The following is a 27,598-nucleotide window of genomic DNA, read 5'->3' on the forward strand; positions in this document are numbered from 1 at the left end:
AGCAGCAAAAGCCAAGCAGCCTGGCTGGGGGCAGCACCACCGCCCCCTCCATGGTCTGCAGAAGTACCAGAGAAAGGATCCCTGCTGCCCCGACCCCCAGCAAACACCAGCCCAGAGCCATGTGTGTCCCCCCTCCAACACCCTGCCTGGGAACCCCAAGAAGAAACATCCCCTCTCCAGCTGCGAAGCTGTGGACCACCTCGGTCAAGACCTGTGGACACCACAGCTCATCAAAAACCCAGCACCAGCCGTTTCTGCCCTCGTAGTGATGCTGCTGGTATGATCCAGACCACATCTCCATTCATTCACCTGCCTTCGAGACGCTGCTGGTGGTGGCACTGGAAGTGTGGTCCCTCTGCTCGAGGTCCAGCACAGCAACACCAGCAGGGAATGACAAAAAGAAAGAGCATTCTCCAGGTATAACCCGCTGTCCTGAGCTATTTATGCTTTTTGTTTCCAGCGCAAGTATATAAATGCATGTAAAGCTGCATGCTTGCCCGCCCATGCTGCCTTTGCTGCAGGGATGCCTCCCTAAAAGAGCAGGGGAACATGCTGCTTCGTGGGGAAATCCCTTTGCTATGGGGCTGTCACTACAATTTATGACCAAGCAGTAGCAATCACAGTCACCTTGTGCCACTGAGGCCAGCCCAGCCCCAGGGCAGCAAAGCATGGAGGAGGAAACAGGGAGTGCAGAGGGCAGGTTGGACCCAGAGATGAACGTGTGCGAACATGTGAGGTTCTGTGCCTGTTAAGAGGGAGCCTGAGCAGGCACCGCTCAAGCAGTGTCTTTGCATAGCTGTTCCCACAGAGCCGGGTCCCTCCAGGGACCTTGTCTCCAGCTCCAGAGCCAGCTCAGACCCCTGCAGCCCAGAAGGTTCCCAGCTTCACCCGAGAAGAGGCAGTAGTGGGAAAGGAAGACCCAGGGAACCTTGCAGAAAAGATGGAGGGAGGGGGCTTTCCTTGCCCAGAAAAAGGGAGAGATGGCACCCTGGGCTTCCAGCAACCCACAGACATTCCCTACAACTTCCTTTACCCATTTCAGACCTCCCCATGCAGGCAGAGGTGGCTGCCTACAGACACGTGCAGGCTCACACCTCACCCCTCACAGTGGTTTCCCAAACCAAACAGCAACAGGAAACTTAAGTGAAATTCAAAAGGGAAATTGCAGTTACCACTGCCCAACACATACACACGTGCCTTCCTCCCCTCCACATCCCCTCCCTCCCCGGAAGGGAAGCAGAGGGCCTTTGCCCCAAGGCAGCCCCTACTCAAACCCCATTCACATGCCCAGAGCCGTACACAGCAGTTGTGCTGCCCATGGTTGCAGCAGAGCGGAGAAGCACAGCCCCGGCTTGGTCACTGGCAAGACATCCCCGTGCTGGGGATGTGCAGGAGGAGCCGCTCCGGGTCCCGTCTCCCGTGCAAGGCCGGCGAGTGCTTTGGATCTGTGGTTGCCGATGAGGATGTGCAGGAATGAATGGGCTGTGTGTAACGGGCAAGGTGATGAGGAGGGGGTGAGGGGAGGAGGAAGACCGCCGCGCTACGCCTCTGCTGCCTCGACTCCTCCTGCGGCCTCCTTAGGACGTCACAGGCTGGATGGGGAGCAGGCTGCCGAACTTAAAGTGCTGGATCACAGGAAACTTCTCCAGGCACTGCAGGAGGGGAGATAAAGACGGGTGAATTCAGGAGACATTGCCACCTTACAGACACAGCCAGAGCTACATCCTGCCTCTGTGGTCAGGAGGCAGCGAGCTTGGGGCCACTCAGCTCAGCTGCAGGCAAAGGGATCAGATCCATGCCTCCTCTCCACATTCCTGCCAGGCTCCTTAGGCCAGGAACACTTCACAACCCCATTCCCCTTCCCTTCAGCCAGAGCATTTTGCTTGCTGAAATTCAGACCCGGAGCATGAACAGAAGAGGCATGTTTATGTCAGCTTTCTCTCTCACCACTTCTCCTTGCTCAAGCTGATCTCTTTGAAGAGCTTCACCCTACAAACACTTTGAGAACTGCAGAAACCCCCTGGGAAAAGACTCTCCCTCCTCAGGACAGTGCCCACACGCTGGGTTCAAGGCATCATCCTGCAGCTGCAAGGTGCTGCCCAAACTACATTCCAGATTCTCAGGTCTTTGATAGACAAAGTGATTTTGCTGCCATAGTTTAAGACGTCATCCTCTTCCCAACAACCCCTTACCCCTGAAATTCCCACCCCCCATTGCAGAGTAATGATAGAGGGAGTGTGGATCACAGATCAGTCACATATGTCCACTACAAGGAAGCTTAGCTCAGAGCTGCTTCTTCCAGCTGGGAGAGCCGGGCTGCGAAGGCACAGCCCCTTCTGCTTACCATCCTGCCAGGGCAGGAAGGTCAGTGACTGTGGTCAATAACCACGTCAAAGTTTGCCAGCGCTCGCCTGGCAGAGCCACTCAGAGCTCTGTTTTTTTGAGTCACTGCAGATTCAGACTGCCCAAAACTCACAGAGAACATAGAGAAGACTCACCTCTAGACACACAAACCTCAGCAGTACGTGTACACCAACACAGCAGCTGCATCTACACTAACATCACCCATTTTAGTTGTGAGTAGTTGTGCTAAACAAGGGCCATAGACCACCTCACTGAGCTGCAATGGGGATGCATCTACCAGGTGACTTTGGGGCATGGCTAGTGAGATGGCGGCCACCTCCTTGCTGCAGGCAGAGGGGCAAGTTCTTCCCTCCCTAGACAGCACAATATGAAGAGGAGAAAAGAAACCCAAGTGCCTTGTGTCTTGGGAGGAGAGCCTTTCCTCTGTACGCAGCTGAGGCATGGGTCTGCTCATGGGAGTCTTATTCTACAGATGCGAGGTACGTACAATGAAAGCACAGCAGCTACCAACTAACAGGACTCTGTCTAGTCCCAGCAATTCCTTGGCACAAACAGCATCTGCTCAGAGCCAGGGTGGATGGAATGCTGCACTAGGCAGGCGCTCAGTTCCCCACAAGCTGCAGACCCAGCAACAGGAGGGTGTCAAGGCCACACCAGCTCCTGCCTGCAACCAGCAACCTCCAAGGCAGATCTTGGGGACAAGATGCATGGCTCATTCCTCCAGGCAATTCTTTGAAGCACAGTTTCTTCCTACCTAAGGAAGGCAAGAGCCATGTTGTAGTTACAACTCTCCATCAGAAGGAGCCTTGTGCCCTCCATGGAGCTGAGGTGAACCTGCTGCAGCACGGGAGATCCAAGCTCTGGGGATGGGGAAGAAGTCATGTGCTGCAGACCGCTCTTCACCCCAGGGCAGGGCACAGGCAGAGGAAGGCAGCCTGCCCTTGTGCTGTCGTCATGGGCAAGCAGGAGGATTTGTGCTCAGAAGCCCAGACCTATGGTAATCCCTTTGGAGCCAGAGGTCAGACAACTGGTTCCAGCACAACTGAACTGCCTGCAAGCACACTGGAGCCAAAACAAGTTTGGAGGTGGTGAAAGCACAGCACGGCTGTATCCACTCCTGGGGAATAACAGCCATATAGAAAAACACAAGCCTTCATGGCAAGGCACCAAGAAATAAGTCCTGCGACCATCAGGGCACATCACCTTCAAAGCCTCCTAATGCTCAGAGCTCCTGCCATCTCCCAGCACAACCATTTAGGCAAACCCTCAGAGGAAACAGTGCTGGATAACAGTGACGTGAGGGAAGAACAAAGAGAAATGAATATTGGAGATGTTGACAGCTAGAAATGTCAGCCCAACTAGCTCCAAGGAGTCCCACGGAAGACCAGACTAGTTTGGGCTCCAGATGAAGAGACTTTACCACCAGTGGGAAGAATAGATATCCATTCCACTTAATACATCGTCAGCCCAAGAAGAGACAAGCAGAGAAAATTCTCCTCTATCAAGCAGGATTAGCACAAGTTTACTGGATTATTAGTGGTGCCAAAAGACAGGACCCTCTTTGCATCACTTATGGGTGAAACTGATGTAGCCAACACTAGCTCAATGGAAGGCACAGGCTTATTTTCTTCTTGCCACCATCTTAATCACAGTGAAAGTCTGCTTGGGACTACTCAACTGGGGAGTAGGTTCATGCATCAAGTCCAACCTTCAAAGATGGAACTGGGACTAGATTAGTTACAGTGGAAAGTATTTCCTGACTGACTACAGCAGAGAAGGAAAGGTCAGGAGACTCAAAAGCAGGCTCAGGGGAAAAACATCAAGGCTGCTGCTTTAACCACACTCTATTCTGTCGACTTCTTAACTCGCCTTTGATGGAGAGAATAAGAAAAGCCCTTGCACTTTCAAGCAAACACGTCTTCACCCATTGTATTTATATTATAAATAGACACATTTGAGATTTCATAAACACACAGAGCTGAAGACACATTGTCTTCAGTCTGCTGCCCATCCACAGACCCTGCAGCAAGCACCCTGGAGTGCCTGGATCCAGACTAGAGCTTCCAGCCACATGGATGCACCTGAGCTTTCTGTCAGCTGTTTGAAATCATCCTATTGAGGGGACAGAGAAGAGATAAAACATCCAGAGTGCTTTTTAAATGAACCAGGTCTAGGCACTGCCCCACTCCTACCAAGTAAGAACAGGTTGCGAGTGAGCATTTGATTTTTCCTAGGCTGCTTCCAGCAAGTGACCCCTTTGCCCTGCTGCTCCTTCCACTCAAAACCTGGTCACCACCAGCACTGCCCGGCACCAAGCACTTCTCAGCCCCCTCAGATGTGTTAAGGAGCTGGAGCCTCCATCGGAGTGTCTGATTTCACCTGATCTAATTGCAACGGGTGATCAGAGGGGCAGGGAGAAGGGAGGAGGGGAAAAAAAAAAAAAAAAAAGGAAATCTTGCTCTCAGCCAGTCAGACAAAAAGCAATACCACAACCCCAAACCTTCCCTCTCTTTACTATCACACACTCTGAGCTCTGCCACAGAAGCTGCCTGCCTTGAGCTGGACAAAGACCCATGTCAGCACTTGGGGGCTGTTGGCTCACTTATCTTCTGCTAATGTTGGCGGTGGCTAATTGGAGAAAGACTGCAACCGTGAAGGCTACACAGCTGGGTACATCAAGCAGAAACTTGCTCTGGGAGCGAGCAGCAGACAGACAAGATCTTCAGCAGTGACTCTGGATGCCTAGCCTGAAACACCCAGAAGGGTTCAGTTTTCAGAGGATGAAGCCTCAGCGACTCCTGAACATTGTCATTCCCAGAAAATCAGTCAAAGAGATCCTCTAGTTGCAAACGTTGGTAAAACCTGCACAGACAGGCACACCATAACTGAAAGCTCTGCCCAGCCACACTGCCATGTTCATGTTCCTCTCGTCTCCCAAGCCAGGCAGGAACCAGCTGAGGCAGTAGCAGGGTGGGACACTCCCCAGAGCAGATATAAAAAAACAGTGAGGACTCCTCAGCAGAAGTCCCCCCTCTCCTCTGCTCATCCCGGTGAACACGGGCACCATGCAGTGCCAGGAGAGAACATTGCTGCATGAGGATCACATGCTTAGGAATAGTCCTTTAAGATCTACAAATGTTATTTGAGGAAAAAAAAAAATTTAAAGCGCTTTGGTTGACTCAACGTTTTCTATACCTTAGTCTAAATCTGTGTCGTTACGCTTCCTAGCAGTTTTTGCATTCTCCCCTTGATACAGCTACATCTCTAGATATTTCTAGAAACCCACCAGTACTGCATCCAGCATTTCCACACAGAATGTCATCTGCTATTCAAAACGGACCAAGGCCTCCAGAAAAGACCATGTCTTGGGTGCACCTAGAAGAGCCAAAGAATCTCCCAGTCTCTAGAGGATCCCCAAGCTGTGCTGTCCCCAGCAGGCCAGGAAGATTTGCCAGCACATGGTGGCCCCAAGACATCAGTGGACATGCACATTGCACTGTGGGCACATCACTGCCAAGCTCCTCCAGCCATGTACGTGGTGCCCATGTGGGAGCAACCATACAGCACAGGGCACGCAGGACACCAGGCAGGAGCACCTGAAGAGCATGGGGCACATGGGGTGCCAAGGGAGTACCCAAACAGCATGCAAAGGAAATGGTCCAAATGAAAGGAAGGACCAAGGCAGGGCTGTTGAGGCAGCAGCAGATCAGGCTCCAGGTTTTAGGGGACCCATGTTTCACTTTAACAGCACTCCCAGGGCTGGGGTCTTTCCTGCATACCCCCCAGCTCTCACATCAGAGCCTCCAGCTCAGGGTTCCCAGCAGACAGTGTCTCCAGCCCCTGTGACCACACTGTGAGCGGGGACAGTCCCGGAGGGGCAGCCCAAGGGCACCCCTCCGAGGAGCAGCCAGTGGAGGGGGTTGACCCCCAGCCCTGCTTCTCCTCTTTGGAGGCCGGGAGGAAAGCCGAGCTGGGGGCGGAAGGAGCCAGCGGGCCTGGGAGTGACACCTCGAAGATTAGAGAGGTATGTGGCCTGGAACCTAAACACAGGATGTGCAGTGCAGAGGAAGGGCTGGGGGAGGGAGCACACTGAGTTCGGCACAGTTAACCCCTTTGTGCTCCGGGCCTGAGTAGAGCTGCCCGCTGAGCCTCTGCCATATGTCCCAGCAACAGGAGCATGGCTGATGTGAGCAGAGACCACAGGGTATAAGATTAACTCCTTCAAGCACCACCAGTCTTCCCGGGTGCAGCAGGGAGCTGCTCCATCCCTGCTCCTCCAGCGTCTTTAGCACAGCCAGTGCCTCCCTCCAGAACCAGCATGGTCCCATCCTTCCCAGCAAGAGATGCTGTCTGTCGGCCTGTCGGCCATCCCCTCCGGAGGCCCAGATGTGGTGGTTCCTGTCCTGCTTCCTCAAGCTCAGGTTTAGCCTGAGCAGGAAGGAGAGATAAGGGAGAGCCAAAACTGCCCAGTTCCCCAGGTCAGGGTTCGCCAGGAAAGCCTGCTGGGGCACAGCCAGCAGAGCCCTGGCGGATGGAGGGCTGCCAAGCCGATGAGGTAGCTGTGGCCTCACTGGTCCCGCACACTGCACATGGACTCGTAGTGAGAGGAGATCGGTAGGAAGCATTCAGCCTGCTCTAGGGCTCTTGAAACATGGGATGATAATTTAAACTAAGTCTCCTCCAGCTGGTAAATAGCAGTGCGGGGACCAGAAGGACAAGCAGGTCAAGACATCGGCCCTAATTCAGGGACTTGCAACTTACACTATGGGAAGACAAGAAATGGCAAAAGTCATGTCTGCAAGGAATGGCCATTTTGGGACTGTTTTGGGGGCAAACACTAGGCAGGCTGGAGCCTCCTTCTAGCCAGCAGCACCTAAACTGCCAAGGGCTCCCAAGCCACATTCAGCACAGGGTAGCAACTGGCTGTGATGGGGCCCCCACACCAAGGAGCAGCAGAAGAGAAGAGCTGACCCACAGTGAAGTGGAAGGGAGGAGGCATGTGGCCAAGCAGCCTCCCCCTGCCCACAGTGCTCACCTCTGCCTTGTACATGCGGATGAGGCCCTGGTTGACCTTGGACCAGGAGGGCACAGCGCTGATATTCCAGAGCTGGTTGGAGTGCTCAGCAAAGGGGCCCGTCTTCATCTGAAAGAGACCCGAGAGCAGGGCTGAGGGAGCCAGGCCAGCCAGGAAGCTCATGCACCAGCAGTGACTCACGCTCACACTCTCTCCAAGCAAACATTCCCACCAAGCCCTGTGACCCACGCACCAGCCACCTCACTGCGCCTTCCTTCCCTCCCTCCCCGCTCCCTCCCGCTGTGGCCACATCACATGAAGCTGTGGCAATCCAGCTCCCCCCCTTCCCTGATAAAATTAAGCCTTTTCCTGCCACGCTTTCCTAATCAGGCCTCCCTCTGCACACCTACCTTTTAACGACTGCATTAAAAAAGCCCCATGTCTCATTCTCCCCCCCAGTAGAACTCGGCTCAACGTTGTTCCTATTCTACCCAGAAACCTCCCAGTGCAGCACTGCTGGGCTTTCCAAGAAAATGACTCATTCCCCATTCAGATCAACAACAAGCAGCAGCGACAACCGCCACTGCCTTCCCTGAATACAGAGGGCAGCGCAGGTTGGCAGCAGCTCCGGTGTCCGCAGCCCACTCCACACCTGCCTCTAGCAGAGGGCTCTGGGGGGAGGCAGGAGCAGAGGGGACACGCTCCAGTCCTGCTCTCCAAACTGGCTCCAGAACTGTGAGTTGCTAGCTTGCAGCAGATGCTTTACTTTTTTTTTTTTTTTTTTTTTTAAATATTCCTGGGTTTCTCCTCCCAGGGCGAGGGGTTTGGAGGAGAGAGGGCAGGCAATCAGGGACAGTTGCATGTAGATTCCCTGGGTAGTTGTCTCTCCTTCTCCTCCACGAACAAAAAACAGACCCTCAGGGAGAAAAAGAAATACAACGCAGCCACTCTGACTGAGTGAAGTTCCCATGACATCAGAAACCACAAGGCCGAAGCTCACGCTAAAAAGGAGCGTGGGGAGAGAGGAATCTCTTGGACTCTCGTTCTCAACTCAGGGCTCGAACAACTAACCCCTTCCCTCCATGCACGCACAGGCCTGGAGTGAGGGTGGGAAAAGAGCCTCCAAAACCACCTCTGCCTACTGTAAAAGCAAGCAAGGCTGATCAATCTGCTCTGGGAGATTGCTTGCTGCCTTTCTGCAAGGTCTGCGTAGCACCAGCCTGCAGCAGTGAAAGAAAGAGGGAAGGGAGCAGAGGAACCCCAAAAAGACCACTGCTTAGAGGACAATGTGTTTCAAACCCGCTGACCTCGGGGCTGGAGCACCGGGGGACGCAGGTCTGTAGTTTTGCCTGCTGCCGGGAGAGCGCAGACGCATCCCTGCTTCCCCTAGGCAGTTCTCGTGAGCTGGGGGATGACGGATGAGCCGCTCAGCCGTTCCCGCTCCCCTCTGCTGTGCGCGCTTTCCTTGCAGATACAAGATGAAACGTGCAGATACACAAAGCACGACGCTACCCGACAGAGCCGGCGCGTTAAGTGCAAGGATTTGGCACCAGTGGGCACCCAAGTTAAAGACTGCCGGGGAGCTCAGTGCCAGGCAGTTCGCTCAACGCATCCCCCCTCCCCATACAGGAGATTTGGCTGCATGCATTTTGACATCAAACCTTCCTCCAGCATCACCACCCTTTTCAGCGGCACAGCTTGCATCAGCCACCACCACCACGCTTTGCTTCTCCCCCCTTCCAAAGCCGGAGCGAGTGTGCTGGAGAGCGCAGAGAAGGCAAGTGTGGCTGGCTGGCCCCATGCTCATGCCTGGAGCCGTGCAAGCACCTGGCACGGCCACCACCATGGCCCTTTTCACGCAGAGCATCCGGCAACGACAGCTTGGCTACAGTTTCAAACTGGGGAGGGAAAAATAAGGGGGATGAGGGGGAACAAAAAAAAAAATCATCTCCTTCCAGCCACAAAGGGCGAAGAGGGAGAGCCGGGGGGGAGAGCGAGAGGCGGCGAGCGCGCTGCAGTCCCGCAGTGACCCCAGGGGAACAGAGTGAGTCAGAGCAGCCATATTGAGCAGGAAATTACTCACAGACGCGGCGTTCCTGCCTCTCGGTTCCCAAGAGAATCGGCCTTTTGTAAATGGTTCCTCTGTCAGTGCCGGGGGGAGGGGGACGGCTGAGGCCGTGCTTTCCTGTCAGCTCCTTCCCTTCCAGCAGAAACCCGAGCCCTCCCTTCCCAAACCTCCAAATTTAGAAGCCAGATTGAAGCTGAAATTCCTGCTGCCTGCCCTGGGCCCTCAGAGGAGCATCTGGGCAATTGCACTGATCCACTGCAACAGCCGGAGCATACCCAGCACCCCTTTTCTGCACAAACACACAGAGCCCTGCCATCACTGCCATCCACAGTCTCTAGTGCAGTGGGTACCGCAGAGATGCTCCCAAATCCTCCTCATCCTTGCACCTATGGGTACCACACGCACCCTGCAGCACACTTTGGCTGGCAAGGCAGCAGCAGGGGGATAGCTCGAGTCCCAGGTGGCTCCGTAAATCTCACCCTATTCAAGAACCACATGTTCAGGTCCAAAACCACCCCACAGATTTCCCTACAGCAGGCCAGCTTATGCAAGGCTCGCTGCCATGCCTGTGAGCCGTGCAGGGTGGTGCTGCTGTAAGGAGTATACCTTGGTGGGTTCAGCCCGGACATCATCTCACTGCTACTTTAAGAGCCTGAGGTTTAAATATACACGTGGCAAACGCCACGACAGTGTATATTCATATCCCTGAAACGTCACCCAGGGGCTGAGAAAAATATCTGCTCATGAGAATATTCTCTTTGTTGAAGGAAAACAACCTACCTCAGTTGTAACTTGCTGAAACAAAACCTGCTCTCATGTCGGTAAGATGTACCAGACCTGCTACGGGAACTGTTGTGGTGCTTAACACCTTTAAAGGAGAGCTGTTTCCAGCTGACAAGCTCCAAAGAAAATAATATCGTTCATTTCTTAAAGTGTTTAATCCTTTCTATCTTTTTCCCTGCTATTTTGTTTTGTTGTTGATTTTGGAGAGAAAGCGTTTGGAGGGCACTCGAGGCTGTCTCAGCCCCCCCTAGTGGCAGTAACAGCCTTCCCAGGCATTTGGGAGAGAAAAAACAAATTTTAAAAGCAAAATCTTTACAAAAAAGAAAGAGCGCCTGCATGAAGATGGATTGAAAATACCATGCATTTGATAATCCAGGTTGTTGCCATCCCTTAGCGGCTCACGCCAGGAGGGCCCGAGAGGAGGGCTCCTTGCCACCAGGTGGCACTGAGGAACTCAGCAGAAACACCGAATTCCACGATTCTCAACAAATGTGCGGAAAAAGAAGTGAAATCACTGATTTTAAAAGCCTACTAAATAACTAACTTTCTGCAGGCAAAAGCAGAGTGACCTGAAGCAGTAGTATGGTGCTGTGTATTTGAAACTTTATGTGTCATCTGTGCACTGCAGAATTTTCTACACACATCAAGAGATGTATGTTTTTATGTTCTTAATAGGTTAGTGCACTGTCTGGATACTACAGAGGCCCAAATTAAAGTAAATCTTAGAGCATCCTTGGCTCCTGCCTTCCTGTCCTCATTTTGATCTCTTCTGCCAGCACCTCTTTACTACCTGTGGCATGATTTATCTCTGCATTAAGGGTTAAACCCTGTGAGGTGCTAAGTACCAACAAACACTACTAGATTCAGCAGGACTTGACACAGCACCTCCCCGGGGTTTGGACCAAAAGCTCTTATGAAGATTCCTACACAAAAGGCTAAATTCATATTCTGTAACTTCCATTCTCATCTAGTCACTAAATTAGAGAGGCGAGGAGGGGGGAAAAGTGAACAGAACAAAGGGGAAGCACCGAACTCTGTCCTTCAAAATTAATCCCATCAGTTCTCTCTTGCCAGAGACAAGAAATCCCTCACCACAACAGAGCATGTGGTTCTTGCTCTCCCTGCCCAGACCGTGCAGCAAGGGGGACAGTAGAAACATGGCCATATCATCCACTGCAGCTGAGGGCAGAAAGCCATGAGCTCTTTCATTGAGAAACACTGCCCGTGGTTGGCACCAAGCTGAATATCACCAGTTCCTCACCCAAGGGCTCTACAATGCCTGAGCAGAAACATGGTCCCAATAGCATTGCCAGCTGGGTAAATCTCAGCACCATCTCTGCTCTAGATTGTTTTCAAATAAGGTGCATTTAATGGGCAACTCTTTTGGTAGACTCTGGAGGAGACCAAGCTGCATGGAGGCTTAGAAGCCTGCCCTAAGCAAGGGAGGCCCAGCGCCTGCCAGGCAGCACCCAACGGCTGGAGGGAAGGGAGGTTATCTTGGCAAGCCCAGTCGTTTTGCAGCTCCTACTTCATCTTCCTTGCATACTTGCAGACACCAGCCTTCTCCATCCAAGTTCCCACTGACTGATCCAAATGATGATCCAAGATTATTTGTTTGCTCTTGTTACAACTCCCTTCAGCTGCAATCCACAACCCATCTAGCTTAATTACACTTTCTGCTCAGCATCCCTGTTCTCTGAATTCAAGGAGAGCACCTCAACCATGCAACAATGGTTCATACACACAGTTCCATGAGAGCAAACAAGCAAAGGAGGAAGAGAAAACCACAGCCAGAGCCAAGTATCTAATATCAAGAGAACTTCCCTGTGGGACAAACCTTCCAGTCCTCACCTCTGTAATGAAAAGGATGCACTCCAGGAACATGAAGTCCTTATGGTTTTCATTTACCACCTTCTCATCAACAAAGTGCCGAGGCTCCAGATTTGGATGGTCTAAAAAGAGTGAGAGACAATAGAAAGTAACCTGTATGGCACCCCCCTTCTGAGATCAAGTTCAATCAGGTCTTGTCCTGCCCCTCTTCCAGAAGAAACACGATCCTCCCATTGGAGTTCTTCAGAAGTCAGCATAGAGCTGCTCCCTTTCATCTCATCTCCCACTCCAGTGCCTCAGCCGTGAGAGCACCTGGTAAACTCCCCAGGGCAGAAAACGTGCTTTCTAGCACCAAAAACAAGACTCTCCATTTAAAAAGCTTGTAGTCATTGCAATAAACACAGATGTACTGTGCAAGGAAGCCTTCCATCTCTCAACCTAAGCAACTAGCTTTATTTGGAAAGCTGAGAAAAAAAAAAATCCAAGCCCCAAGCAAACTCTTCTACTGTATTACACACAAATCTGATATATTTGAATTTAAAAGTCAGTCCCAAGCCCCATCATCTTTGCAACCTAGACAGACAAGGCAGGGGACAGGCTGGGACACAAGAAGATTTTTATTAGTACCTATCAGCTGGGAACTGCCCCATATGAAAGGTAGAAATTGGAAGTCATCCAAGCCCCACACGCCCTGGCTGCCAGCAGGTTCCATCCTGTAGGTCTTCTGAAGTTTTCGCATCACTTCTAGGTACCTGACACCAAAGAGAGAAGGAAGGGTTAAGACAAGGCCGCCTTCCGTTTTCATTGACTTACATGAGGACAAGAACAACCAGTCTGGAGAAGGACACAACTTTATCACTTGCAAGCAGGACCCCCACATACAGCACAGTACACAGAATATATATTCAGCTCCTTTGCCACAGAAAGCAGCCTGATGGTATGTATAGTAGCAAATACAAGCACCTTTTAAAAATTGGGGTGTTTTTTACACCAAATTCACTAAGAAATCAAGTGGCAGGGGTTTATTTTATCTGCAGTGTCTTATGTTGGTGCAGATCTTTCCCCAACCCCACCGTTATCTGAAAACATTGACACTTTGCTCTCCTTCAACAACTTCCAAAAGAGCTCAGAAAGCTTTCCACCTTACAGCAACTGCTGCTTCCACTTTTCAGGTGGAAAATTAAAGCTGGAAGTACTATTGAAGGAAATTGTTTCCACACCACCAAACAGTGATACAGCTGGGATTACATCTCTGGACTCCAAACACCCATTCCACCAGTTCTATCACTACCAACTCTACCTCTTGGGCTGGAAACACATCTAGAACAGCAGTGGAGGCCTGCCAGTTTCATAGATGGTTTTGCGTTTTTTCTTTTTTAATGCCTGAAGAGATGTTAGATCCTCTGATCAGATACTCCTGTCTATTACAAAGCACATAGCTTCACCCACATACCTCTGCAGAGCTCAGTAACTTGTGCTCAGCTAAGGTAACTTTCCAGAAAGACACTCAGCCTCTAACAGACAAGGTGCTATCACCTCTTTTGGAGACAGTTATGATGGGTCACCATACAGTCCATTAAAAAGTACATCTGCCTCCTAATTTTGCCTAAGTTTGTCTTCAGTTTTCCCATTCTGCCCTTTTTCCCTAGGCCAGCAAGCCATTCAGCACTCACGTTCTCTAATTATGTACACGTCTTTGTAGAAGACCCTTGATTTGCCCAGCTCACACCCCAGGAGACTGCTCTTAAAATTTCTTACTCTCACATGGGTGCAGATGAGTGGAAGAAAGGGGGCACAATAAGCCCAGACTACAGGAGGAGTCTGGCATACAGAACAGGCAATAACACCTCACACATCTCAGACAGCTGAAAGGGGACAGACACTGTCAGGGACCTGCCCCCAAACAGCCCAGTGGTTCCAGCCTTTCTCCTTCCATTACCTCACCTGTTAAATACTTTAAAGACGATGGCCATCTGGTCATCCACTCTGAGCACACCGATTTTGCAGAGGCAGCAGAGAAAGGCTGCAAATGCAGCTTCGTGCCCTAGAGTTAAAAGACATAAAGAGGCATGACACTGGTGTCTCTAGTCCCCAGGACAACCTTTCTGTGGACACACAACAGCTCTTCAGAAATCACAGCAGTCACAGTCCCATCTCAAGAGCCCCAACCCTATTACCCCTATTTAACGCCATGAGCTGACAATATTTCATCCCCATGCAGCACCCACCCAAAGTATATCTTCTAGACATTCATAAGGTGATTATTAACTTTGAGAAAAGACAACTTTTTGAGGAAAAACAGCTCCAACACTGGGCATGCTGGGAGCAAGGCAGGGCCTTCCCCAGGAGCTTGGCACAGCAGGGGAAGTGGAGCACCACAGAGTCATCTGCTTGGGGGATGCGAGAGAACCTCACATCTGCAAGTAAACAGATTTCCTCCCGCTTCAAAAATATCTCCGTGTTGGAAGGATGCAGATCCCATGACGCTGCCAGAAACAGTCTGTCCCAGAAGGTACTGGGATCTCAAGCTGAGCCTCTGCAGCTTGGTCCTCCAGCTAATATCAAGGAAAAGAAATAACCAGCAAACCCAGAAATGTCTTTTAGTGGAAAGGACCACAGAAGAAGGCAGAGTACAAAATCAGCAGCTCCACGCTATGAAGAAGCGCAGCTCCCAGTGTAGGAACAAAGTGCATGTATGGACTAGCCACTGTGAGCTAGGACATAGGCCTCTGGCTTGGGACACACAGGAGGGGAGGAAAGGCTGAATTTCCTTCCCTGAGCTGACAAAACCCCAGCCAGTGGGTCTCTTTCCAAAGACAACATCTCCCCCTGGTGCCGGCGAGCCGCAGCTTTCCTGGCAAGCACTGCACAGCCTCCAGCTCTTCATCCTTTTACCCACGTCCTCCTCTTCCTCTCCTTGCCCAGGTCCAAAGACACATTTCCTTGCACCCACAGCGTCCTGCTCTCCTGCCTTTTGGTGAGGGAACACCTGTCCTCCAGACAGAGGAGCAGAGCATGTAGATGATTCTGGATTTAGGTCTAATTGAAGCCAGTGTGGTTACTTGAACCTGCAATTCAGTACCTCCTTAGGTGCAAAACGCTTCTACCTTCAGATTTCAAAGTCACTCTGTAAGCAGTGATGTCACTTCTAGGGAGCACCAGACCTCAAGACACCTCCCGCTGGACACGAACTTGGTTCCCACTCCAATTCCAATTCAAGCAATTGTATTTTATCCCTCTAAACTGCCTATAGCAGATCAGCAGGTACAAGACTGCTGTATGCAGTAAAGCAGCTCCTACAGCTTATTCCAGAACAGCTTGCACAGCTCGGTTCACAGTTCCTGGGATGACACATGAAAACGGTGTCATAGCTCTAGCACAGCCCTGCTCCCAGCCCCAGCTCTCTCAGTCATAGCCCACACAGGACATAGGGGTGAGGAGGCCCTAGAAGGAAGGCGTTTTTTTCAAGCTGGCACTAAAAATAGTGGCAATAACATATTTAAATAAATGCAACACCAGGCTCCAAAGGGTCACTACCACAGGGAGTCCAGCCTTGGCCAGCATGCATGCCCAGCTACCTGTGCCATAGTCAATGCGGGTGGAGTTCCCCACGGACTCCTTCAGGTACACGGCCACTTCTGGTGCAGCATCAGCCAAATGCTTGGGAATCACTGTTGCGACCAACTTTTCTGCTTCCTGAAAGACACAAAAGACTCCCTCAAGTGAATGCAGATCTGTCACAGTCCCCAGGAACAGGTCACCCTCTGCTCAGACACTGTTACAGAGTGGGAGCTGCAATGGTGCACTCCTACAATGGCCAGACCCAGCATGACAGAGGAGCAAATTCTCCTGTTGAAGAAGTCATCTCCAGAGGTGGAGCAATCCAGGGAGAGCTTGTCCTAACACTTATCCAGGCCACACGCATCCTGCAGGAAAAAAAAGCTTCACCATCCAAGTACATCAACGCAGTTACCCACCGAGTCACCTCCAGGACAAAAGCATTAACAGAGCAGACCACCTGCAAGCTCATTGCTGCTGGGACTGTGCCTGCACCACCTCCAGAGCTCAGTGCAGGGCAAGTGCTCTGAGCTGAAGGAAGTCAGTTTCACAACCTTCCTGATTTTCTGTATCACCCATCAGCTAGAAGACACAGTGGGGAGTTACAGAGCACAGGAGTTCCTTGGGCTTGGAGGGCCCTCATGGCTCATCCAGGACTTGGGAGACCCAGCCAAGAGCATTTACATGGACCATATGCTCTCATAAGAGGAGAAGACAGCACCAGATCAGGGGTAGAGTGATGCATATCAAGAGGTGGATCCTTCACAGCTTATCTGATCAATTCCTCTGTAGGCTGTTCAGCTGCCACACAATGACAGAGCCATTCTGCTACACCCGCTGGGCACACTGCCCTTCTGTAGGAGCTGTGTGTAACACTACATGTGAAAGACATGCTCACCTGGTCTAGTTTGGCATACCAGGTCCTGAAGGCTTTGTTCCCAAAGCGAGAAGGTTGATCCACTGGCGGGGTTTCATCAATCCATCTGTCAAGGGTGTTCAGAAGAGCCACCAGCTTTTCAATGGGCTACAAAGAAAATGAGGGGTCACGGTGACATAAAACAGAGCAGTCCCTCAGGCTCCGACATCTCTGCCCTGGATTGGAGTCATTAAAGCCAACACCATCCTTCCCAAGGGCGGCAAGCAGAAACACAATGTGGCAACCCTCCCCGAAATGCAGAGGGGCCGCAAAAGCCATCCTTCCCCTCAGAAGATCAGTCCAGTACAAAGCCCAGCCCGAGGCAGGCTCTCCAGTCGCCCAGACAGTCTTTCATGAGCTGTAACAGCACTATGCTCTAAACCCTCTGGAAGAAGAGCTACAGCAAGCTGTAGGGCATAGAGGACTGAGAAGCAAGAAAGTGCTACACAATTCAGGGATCTCCAACACAAAACTCAGGCTCTGCATCTTGAGGGTCCTGTGTCCCCCGACAGGACACAGCACAGCACTTACTGTATATCCTCACCAGTGGCTGATGATGTGATTTAGAGGCCCTTCTCAAGGCCTCTAATCTTTGTCCTGAAGTGTCTCTTAGGAGCCAGGATTAGCAGTGATAGTGTTAGCATTTGTACAGCACCCAGCGCAGCAGGGCCAAATCACAAGTCAACCTTCTCAGCGTGATTTGTGTTGCTTCAAACTCATACCAGCCAGACTGCCACAGCAGCTCCAACCCAGGGATAGCCACTGCACGTGGCTATCTAGGTGTATTGGGTTTGCGTGGCAAGGTTTTGGTAGCCGGGGGGGGTTACAGGGGTGGCTTCTGTGAGAAGCTGCCAGAAGCTTCCCCTATGTCTGACAGAGCCAATGCCAGCCAGCTCCAAGATGGACCCACTGCTGGCCAAGGCTGAGTCCATCAGCGACGGGGGTAGTGTCTCTGTGATAACATATTTAAGAAGGGAAAAAAGTTGCTCTGGCACAGAAACTGCAGCCAGAGAGAGGAGTGAGAACATGTAGGAGAGACAACCCTGCAGACCCCCAGGTCAGTGAAGAAGGAGGGGGAGGAGGTGCTCCAGGTGCTGGAGCAGAGATTCCCCTGCAGCCCGTGGGGAAGACCATGGTGAGGCAGGCTGTCCCCCTGCAGCCCATGGAGGTCCACAGTGGAGCAGATCTCCACCTGCAGCCCCAGGAGGACCCCATGCCAGAGCAGGTGGATGTCCAAAGGAGGCTGTGACCCCATGGGAAGCCCACGCTGGAGCAGGCTCCTGGCAGGACCTGTGGCCCCATGGAGAGAGGAGCCCATGGAGCAGGTTTGCTGGCAGGACTTGTGACCCCGTGGGGGACCCACGCTGGAGCAGTGCGCTCCTGAAGGACTGCACTCTGTGGAAGGGACCCATGCTGGAGCAGTTTGTGAAGAAGTGCAGCCTGTGGAAAGGACTCACATTGGAGAAGTTCATGGAGAACTGTCTCCTGTGGGAGGGACCCCACACTGGAGCAGGGGAGGAGCGAGGAGTCCTCCCCCTGAGGAGGAAGGAGCGGCAGAGACAACATGTGATGAACTGACCGTAACCCCCATTCCCCATCCCCATGCGCCGCTGAGGGGGGGTAGGTATTCGGGAGTGAAGCTGTGCCCGGGAAGAAGGGAGGGGTGGGGGGAAGGTGTTTTAAGATTTGGGTTTATTTCTCATTACCCTACTCTGGTTTGATTGGCAATAAATTAAGTTAATTTTCCCCAAGCCAAGTCTGTTTTACCTGTGACGGTAATTGGTTGAGTGATCTCTCCCTGTCCTTATCTCGACCCACAAGCCTTTTGTTATATTTTCTCTTCCCTGTCTAGCTGAGGCAGAGAGTGATAGAGCAGCTGCGTGATTGCTGGCTGGGGTTAAACCACAACACTGGGGGAAGAGGTAGGCTGGTTTGCCCACCAGTGGCCTCATCAGAGCAAGCATGAGAAGCTGTCAGTTCTCACAGAAATGTCTCAATACAGACACAAAGCTGATGGGAAGACAACAGCAACAGCAAGACAACAGAGCCATCTTTCTTATACCTAGTGCTGGAAGGAGAAAATGAGGAACCTGCGCAGGAGGTGGCACTGCTGTGGCCATGAAGGAAAAGAAGGCAGGTGCAACAGGCGATACAGCATGATGTCTCAAGCTGTACTGTTAGGACCAGGGCTGTCCAATGCATGCAACCTCCTCCATGCCTTGCTCATACAGCTGGGGAACGGCTACACCCCACGCACCAAGAGGCAACACCATAGGCAGCACTTTAAGCAGCTCCAGTTTTAGGAGGCTCTGCCGACAACTGGTCAAGCCTGCCAGAGGCTCTGGAATCCTCCTCGCCTGACTCCAACCAGCCAGAGAGCCATCAGCCGCCACAGCAGCTGGCCAGGCCCCGGGCAATGTAGGCTCCTCTGTCTCGAGAGGGGATTCCTCCTTCAAGGGGACAAAGAGGACAGCAGAAGCAGCGGCTGGTTTGACTTTGCTGGAGGCATCGACCATGTGAAGCTGGCTGGTCTCCTGGGCTGTGGTTCAATTCTTCACGCTGCCTGCCGGGAGGACAAGAAAACAGCCGAGCCCAGCAAGTTTCCAGCCCTTGAAGTGCCACTCGAAGAGGGCGGGTGGAGAGACAGGCATGGCAGAGCTGTGCTGCCGCTGAACCAGCTGCACATCACTCCCGATGCTCTCCACTCCCAGAAGGAAGGGTCTCATGGCAGATACAGCCTTCTACAGACAGCAGCTCCCAAGGTATCATGCCGAGGACATGGTGGGATCAGCCACTGGGAAGCAGGATCGGGCAGAGGAGTATCCACCCACCCCACAGGACCTTGAGACTTGGCCAGTGAGCCAGGCTAGAGGCTGGGATAGACGACAAGACCTGAGCGCACCAGGAACACAAGACCCGAGTGCCAAGGGACACGGGGGGTTCAGAAGCTCTGGGTGCCCTGGTGAGGCTGCAAGCTGGAGCCGCTAACGGACAAGTGCCCCAGATTCAAGTGGACTGAGGCAGCATGACACACTCTGCCTTCAGCTCCCCGCTGCCCAAAATGCTGCAGAAACCTGGCATCTCCCCACTGCACTGGGCCAGATTTGGACTCAGCTCTACTCCTTCCTGGCTACTGCATTCCCCTCCAATTAAGCAACAGCGTCCCCAGCACTGGGTTGCGTTAAATAATTAAATCGTGCTGGTGATTTATCCGCCGGCACCAGCAGCTCATTATGAGCAGCCACTGTATTTCAAACCCCTCTCAGCAAGCACTCAGTGCTGCATGGATAAATGGCTGGCAAGGACTGGCTCCTTCCCCCTCCCCAGATCTGCCTGCAGGCCTTGGGGAGCACGAGAGTCAAATCTCCCCTTCCCCACTCACTTGCTTTAAAGGGATTAAAAAGCCTAGCCCCACTGAACACGGGAGAGCAGGACCCAGCTGCCAGCTCAGCCATGCCAGTAAATAATTGAAGAGATGCGGCTCGTTTTGGGCTCAAGGCCCTTTGAAAAGGGGGTTACTAGGAAGCAGCTTCCCATTGTCCAGCAGAGGAAACTCGTGCATCCAGGGCTGACCCCAGTGGGGGAGAAGGAGGGGAAGAGCAGAGCTTACGGGAACACAACCATCAGCACCACTGCAGCCTTGTTTTGCTTGGCTGCGTTTTTCAGCTCTATTTTTGCTTTACCTTTCCAGTGATCAAAGCAAGGGCAGCCTCCCCCCTGCTCTCCTTGCTCTTCTCATTGTGCTGATTTTGCATCCCCTTGACCCTGAGTCTGCCATCGGTCCCAAAGGCAAACCACAGAGCCTCCTGCAGAGCAGAGACCTGTCAGCATCTCTCAAGAGCAGGGGCCAGGCAGACGGAGGTGCTGAGAAGGCATCACAGCAGCCAGAGCTGCCCACGGGGACCAAGACTGTCCCTCTGGGCTCCTTAGGCCTTGTCAGAGGGGGGACCTGCTAAAATCAGGGCATTTGCTTCTTCCCCCACTTCCCTCCTGGAACCAGAGCAAGTCACAAGGCCAGCCAATTTCCCCCAGCGCAGCAAACTGTTTGAAGGGAAGGACTGCTCCTTGCATAGCCAAAATTAACCTCCTCCTTGCTGCACTGCTCCTCTGATCAAAGTCACAGCTTTGAAAAACTGCTCCAGGCTGCAGCCCCAGCAGTTGCTGCATGGATCCCCACGTGAAAAGCACTCCTTCCAGGAGGAGAAGGCAGGTCACAGCCTATCAGTCATACAACATAGTGCCAGACATAGTGTCTACACCAGAGCCCTAAACAACAGCTCAGCTATCACTACATGTCAGATGCCTCCAGCAAAACCCCAGACAGCTCCATGCAATTTTTCAGTAAGAGCAGAGCAAGCTCAGCAAGTCTCAGAAGGGGTTCAGCCCCCAAAGGATCCAGCTCTCGCTCCGGCAGACAGTTTGGTATCGACACATGCTACTCTGGAAACCATTAAGCTGTCTCTTTCAAAGCAGAGTAGACCATACTTTCTTTTTTTTCCCGCAGCAAAGCAATACCAGTAAGTTGTAGAGAGGATATGTATTCAGCAGAAAGGATTCCAGGAGGTCATTTGCCAAAGGAAGGCGTCCCCAGCATTTGATCAGGGAAGAAGATGGGATGGCACAAAAGCATATCAGCAGCAGGTACGGCAAAAGAGAAGAAAGCAGAGCAGAGATGCAAGCAGAGGCCACAAGGGGCTGAGCCTTTAAAAGCACAGATAAGCAGTTTGATCTACAAATGAACTCGCGTGAACAGGCAACCTCATCAACAAGGCAACCCTGGGGATGCTCCACCTGTGCCTCAAGTCACAAGCTTCTGCTCTCCTCAGTGCAAGGGGAACGAGGCAAGTTCCCTGCTACTTCCCCAAGCAGTCGGGATCGTGTCTCTTGTTTGTCACCTGGACTGGGACCATGGATGGAAAATATTCACTCCAAGAGGCATCTGCTGCACAGACGCAGCCCTCATACAGCTTTTCCTAGATAGCTGACAGCTCAAAGTGGGTGGCAGAAGAGGGTTTCTCCCCTCCCCTTTGTTTTGCTCATTTTTAATGCTTTGTTTTCCTACAACTGCTCTGTGAATGACTGGGAATGAGCGAGATCATGACAGAGACAAAACTCAAAAGTGAAATGCAAACAGTGGAAAGCAAGAGCAGCATTTGACAGCAGTTTCTACTGAACTGAAGGAACAAAAGGTGGACACAAAGCCTGTTAGGGAGGGACTCATTATCCCTGATGCCCCCCATGAACTACAAGCAAGTTTCTCATTCACACACTGGCTCCTAGAAGGGAAGGCTGGCCTTAACATGCCTGCTTCAAACATAAATGACTAGGTTAAAGATCATTGTAGGCTGCCTTCCCATCCCAGAATCAAGCTGTAAACACAGACCCTGCTTCCCATTCTGCCTAGATCTTTTTAGGCTATTCCCAGCTTTCTTGGACAGCCGTGATAAGTTTGAACAGTAAAAACATAGCCAAGAATCTCCCCATTGCAATGCACAACAAGGGAGGGGGATCCAGCATGCGACACAGAAGCTAAGCTAGTGGCCAACATAAGCTCTGCAGATCACGGCAGCACCTGGAGAGACCTCAGGCCAACACTGAGCATGGCTGAGGCCAGGCAGTAACACCAGTGAGGATGCCTGCCCTTCCCCTCTGGCTCCAGACAATCTCACCATGCCCTGATAAAGTGAATAGGCATTAAAACTGGCCACAGCAGCAGACAGAACCGGGTGACAGTCACATTAATGCAAGGGGAAAAATAGATCCTTTCTGCTTAACACCTCAGAAGGGGTGATCCTGGCCCGCAGGCTAAACCTACCTCCCCAGCCCTCCTGCATGCTCCGTAGCCCTCAGCACAACCCTTGGTGAGGCAGGTCCACTTAATGACATGCCTTGAGCTCACATGCTGTCAAACCAGACCTCGCACAGCTCAGCTACAGTGTGGACCGAGGAGATCGGTGCTGTTAACACAGTCTGAGCAACAAGGAAGCCTAGGAACAGGGAGACAAGTGGCTTGCCCAAGGTCCTACAGAAAAGCCAGTGGGAGAACAAGAATGGTACAGACATCTCAGCCTTTTGCCTGCAACCAGGAGGGAACACCACATCTTCAAAACATCGCTGGTTGAAGCCAGACTGTGAAAACAGGGTCAAAACGTCCTTTCTGCATCCTCCTTGTCACTACCAGCTTCTCTCTACTTGTAACTTGCTTGATTTCCCATCCAGCAAGCACACACAGAGCCTCTGCATCCTGGGGCGAGGATTGCAGGCTGACATTTGCATCCCCAAGCATAACCCAACCACATTTATTCTCCCTGGCTCACAGATAAGCTGCCAACTCGTTCCTCGCCTAGGAAATATTCACTGTAGAGCCAAAAAAAAAAAAAAAAAAAAAAAAAAAAAACAAAAAAAAAAAAAAAAAAAAAAAAAAGAAACCAAAAGAAAAGAAAAGAAAAAGGCAGAAAAGGAGAAACAAGGGGATCCAAACTCTTCTCCTACCTCTGAAACTTTGTATTCACAGGTCAGCTTCTTGCCCCTGACACCTTCATTCAGAGTGAGGATGAAGCCCATGTAATCTGCATATGCCTGCAAACATACCCGAGAGAGCAGGGCGTTAGTGAATACCCACGGTCTGTTTGAACAAGCAACATGGCATGGGAGCACTCGTGGACACCAAGGGAACCTTTCCCAACACACAGCACTGCTTTCTTGGAGACACCCAGGGTGCAGGGCTTGCTGTGAGGTTACTGCTATTTTTGGCAGACCTCAGAGGCAGATGGTGATTGCACCAAGAACTCTGCATCACTGTAAAAATTACAGAGAAGAGAATCCTAAAAAAGCTCGCACTCTGCCCAAAATCCTTCCCTCAGCTCCCTGCCTCCTATCAGGTCAAATTCAAACTCCTCAGCTCTGCAGAGTCTCAGCTGTGCCTAGATACCCTGCTCTGCACTGTTTTTCCCAGACCTGCGCTGTTATCTCCCCTTTCCTCCTTCTACTCTTCTCCCATGCTCATGCATGATAGAGAAGTGGGACACAGCCCAGGATCCTCACTGCTCTCCTCTTTAAACTCGCTGCTTTTGAAACATCATATCCAGTGCAGCTCCACAGCTCTAAGTCTTTGAAAACACCGGACTAGCACACTGCCACCTCTCTCTCTCTTTGGCCCCCTCTTGCACAGAAATCCTGACCAGGAGCAAGCCCTTAAATGCAGGAGGCTTAACAAAGGAAGCTGCACTCAGAGGTTTGCTTGAGACCTGGCTATAACTTAAGCTTCTCTTAAGACATCACAGATGAGTCATCAAGCAAGAACTTACTCCTAAGAGGTGGGACAAGTCTGGGCTAACACACCAATCCCTCAAACGGAGAGAGGGGAGAACCCGCCTGTTCCACCAGCTCCACACATACTGTAAACAAAAATTATCCGGCAAATTGAAGGCCTTGGCTCCAGAGCTCTTTCCAGTCCAGCAAGGTGGGAAGGCCCCAGGAACCAACCCACCCTGGGGCTATTAGAGGGCCAGGCAGCAGGACCATGTTCAGGCTGAGTTCAAACAGCACTGGTTATATCCAGTATTGATATAATGTATAGGCTAGGTAGGATGAAATAGTTACCAACTTCTCATCTAGCTTGTTGGGAGGGAGCAGTAATAATTTTTAAGCATCTCTGGTCTCCTTCAACCTCTGGGCTCTTCCTGGCTCACTCCTTTGTTGGAGCATTTGGCTGCTAGACTCCACATCTCATTGCCAAGTAATTTTCCTACAAACAGGCAGTGACTCTTCTGCTTTAAAACACAAATCAATTAATTTTCCATTACTTGCCCAAACTTGCTTTACCTCATGGCTGTTCCCAGACCAGACCTGGCTGCCACTGAAACATCATAAGCACTTACCAGTTTTCCCTGACCCCCAAGCCATACCTGAGAGCGCTTCCACTTGGCCATGTCAGAAACCATGTTTATCTCCTTTTTAGGGATCATGAAGCTCTGCTGGAGGGGAGGAGCCACCTCCTCAGAGGTGCCTGGGAGATGCAAAAAAGAGGTAAAATAGAAGCAGTGAAGAAGAAGAAATCCTCTATCTTCCTTTCTTAGAAATCAACATTCATTTCTCCGGAGACAGAAAGGAAACAAATCAATCCCAGCTTGCACTGTTATCTCACCAAGTCCTCCTCACCAAACAATATCCTCCAGATCCCCAGATAATATACTCCTAAGGACACTGCAAGGCTTCAGAACGTGGCATTACATTTGTTTTCACAACTAAAAATGCATTTTCCATCTGGACAGAGAGGCTGGTGCAGGAGATAACAAAGACAACATCCAGCTACTTTAATTATTTCTGTCTTGTGAAGACATGCTTTAGGTCATGCTGAAGCACTGAGCTCTCCTAACAAACTAACTGTGCCTTGTTTTTAGGGTGTTACACCTAACTGCATTCCTCTAAAAAGGACAACTCCTGCAAAGACAAAGCTGGAGCAATTCAATAGATGGCAGTCCAGAGCCACAGCCCCTGGTCCAGGCAGCACAGGGGCTTGGAGGATACTGGGACACAGCCTCTTCCAGGTGGAAGCTATGAAGATCTTTTAATTTTAAAGCTCCCTCAGAGCCCAGGATGTAATATTTAATGCAAATGCAAGTTGTTAACGCATTAGAGGGGCTCTTTTCCCCAGCATCTGAATGAAGGACCCAATCCTGTTGTAAGGGTGAGCCCTACCCCGCGCTCTCCAGAGTTCTGCTCTCAGCTGGCAGCCCCACAATAGGACACTGCAGAGCCAGAAACGCTCCATGAGGTTAGAGGTAATTTGCATTGTGCTCCTACAAGTGCAACTTTTAATAGCAAGAGGTAGTGCAGCACACCACTGCTAATGTGAATTTATGAATTCTGTTAGAGCCACCCAGTTCATCCTTTTAATTCTAGAAAATCTGAAGGTATTTGTTCAGTACCAGCTACCCTGGCAATGCTTCAGCGACTGCTCTCCACACTACAGCAAGCTCAGGCACTGGGTCCCTAACATACTTCACCAAACTCCACCTCCTTAAAATATCATTAGCTGCGTTTACATAGAAAATACTAGCCAGAAGTGTCGGCAGCCTTTTCTGCAGCAGACCTGTGCTGTCTAGCAGGCAGATCAGGGAAAAAGAAATCCAAAGTCCCAGGAACAACACAGAGTCTTCTACAGACTTGTCACATAACCTTAGAAAGTCATTTAACTTCTCTGCCTTTCAAGTTCCACATCTACAGAACAAATGCAGTCTCATCAACTGCCTAGGGTGTTACAGCATTTGGTTCATTCCAACACCTAAGTTACAGTAAAACTTCCAGGTACAAGGGCAAGAGGAACAACACACGAGGAATTTAAATGAAAGACACGTGTGCCTCTCTTCTGAGAATTCAGCACACAACTCACAACGGCTCATAGCATCATAATGATGGAGCTCTTATTTTAAAAGAGCTTATAACATGAAAACAATTAAAAACTCCAGAGCAGTGGTGTAAAAAGGCAAACACTGACTTGTCCATTAATACCGGTGATACATAAAAACCAGAGATGTGACCAGGGCAGTGTCTGGCACTGGGGGATCCAGATATTAGCCCAAACTGTCTCATCACAGAACTTGTTTCATGTCTTTGTATTTGTTTCTCAACCATCACTTCTTCTGACACACACTTTGTGCATTTCCTCTTGGGGAGGAGACCATAGATACTCAAGGAAAGAAACACACTGAGGGCTGCAGGGGTTACAATATTACAAAACGAACGCATACGCAAAAGTCCAAAACCAATAATGCGATGGAGACAGGAGCATGAGGGGTTAGTTTTATGATGAAAAGCAACTTGGACAAAGGAGACACTTTTAGTCTTACTCTCATGGTGTGGGGAGGGTGAATCAAACTCAGCCACGAGACGGACCTTCTACACCGGCAAACATCACCCATCTCAGCAACGGGAAACAGAGTCACAAAACACGGGCTACAGATGACAGGGAGCCCCAACTCCAGCTGCTCCAGCAGCCTAAATCCCGACCACCTTGCCCCTGGGATGCGCAGGACGGACACGCACACCCTCGTCAGCCCTCACAGGGCAGAGGTTCCCCCCCGCCTCGTCCCCGATCCCTGCCGTGGGGCACAGATCCCTCAGGGAGCACCAGCCCAGCCCTCTCCCTCTCGGGGGGATCGGGCCCTAACCGTACCGTCAGCTTACGGCCCAGCAGGCCTCAGCCCGGAGCGGGGCCGGGCGGCCGCCGGTGCCGGGTCTCCCCACCCCACCCCACCCCACCCGGCCGAGGGTCAGGGGGCTCCAGGGCCCCTTCGTAACCTCAGCAAAGCCTCTTCCCACCTCACCCCACCACAGGCCCCGGCGCTTGCTGCCGTCACCGCGCCGCAGCCTGGGGCCCGGCGCCCCCGGCCCAAGGACCCCCGTGCAGCATGAGGCCCACCACACACCCACCCCGTACACCCTGGGCCCGGCATCCCGGCCCCGAAGAACACCCCTCAAGGGCCCCGAGCGCAGCCCCCAGCCCAGAAAGCCCCGGAGCCGCCCCCGCCCCAGCCGCCCCTCACCTGCCCGCCGTTCGCTCTCTGCCATCTTCTCGGAGCCCGGCCACCGCCGCTGCCACCCCTCACCTCTCACCTCCGGACAACGCCGAAGCCGCCGGCGGCCATCTTTGAGCAGGGCACGCCGCCCAGGCCTGTCGCTCCCGGGGCTGTCAGTAGGAGGCGTGGCCCCTCCCGGCCACCGTCGTGGCCCACGCCGCCATGTTTGTGCGGGGCACGGCCTCCTCTACCCACACAGGACCGCGGGGCGGCCATATTTGTGCGGGGCGCTGTGGCGCCGCGAGGAGTGGGTGTGCGGGGAGGAGAGGGGAGAGGAGGTGCGCCTCGGCGAGCAGGAGGACTCTTCTCACCAACTCCCGGAGAAGGCAGCTGACAGAGGAGCCGCATCCCCGCTCGGACACCGGCAGCGGCGCTCCCTCCCCTCCCAGCGGGACCCTGCCCTTCCCCAAGATGGCGGCGCGGGCTTCGCCCCGCTCCAAGATGGCGGCGGGACGGCCCCGCCCCCTGGCGGCCGAGCGGGGCGG

The 27,598-nt window shown here is 52.0% G+C and overlaps 2 protein-coding genes across 2 annotated transcripts in view; one reads left to right on the forward strand and one right to left on the reverse strand.

Moving 5' to 3' along the window:
• Positions 1-27,407, reverse strand: PPP2R4 (protein phosphatase 2A activator, regulatory subunit 4). Its single transcript, XM_010570932.1, has 10 exons — positions 27,081-27,407; positions 24,441-24,541; positions 23,026-23,112; positions 16,516-16,641; positions 15,638-15,755; positions 14,004-14,103; positions 12,687-12,811; positions 12,081-12,181; positions 7,400-7,507; positions 1-1,652 (listed from the first exon to the last, which is right to left on the reverse strand). Exons 1-10 carry the CDS (start codon positions 27,103-27,105, stop codon positions 1,578-1,580), a joined length of 966 nt encoding a protein of 321 aa, XP_010569234.1. The 5' UTR covers positions 27,106-27,407; the 3' UTR covers positions 1-1,577.
• CRAT (carnitine O-acetyltransferase) overlaps positions 13,069-27,598 on the forward strand; it is a 32,033-nt gene continuing 17,503 nt past the window's right edge. Inside the window, exon 1 of the mRNA XM_010570931.1 lies at positions 13,069-13,079. The gene's annotated coding sequence lies outside the window, so the exon portion shown is untranslated. The remainder of the gene's footprint in view (positions 13,080-27,598) is intronic.

Source organism: Haliaeetus leucocephalus, unplaced genomic scaffold (genome assembly GCF_000737465.1).
Source record: "Haliaeetus leucocephalus isolate CR32 unplaced genomic scaffold, Haliaeetus_leucocephalus-4.0 Scaffold306, whole genome shotgun sequence".
In the NCBI taxonomy this organism is placed as follows: Eukaryota; Metazoa; Chordata; class Aves; order Accipitriformes; family Accipitridae; genus Haliaeetus; species Haliaeetus leucocephalus.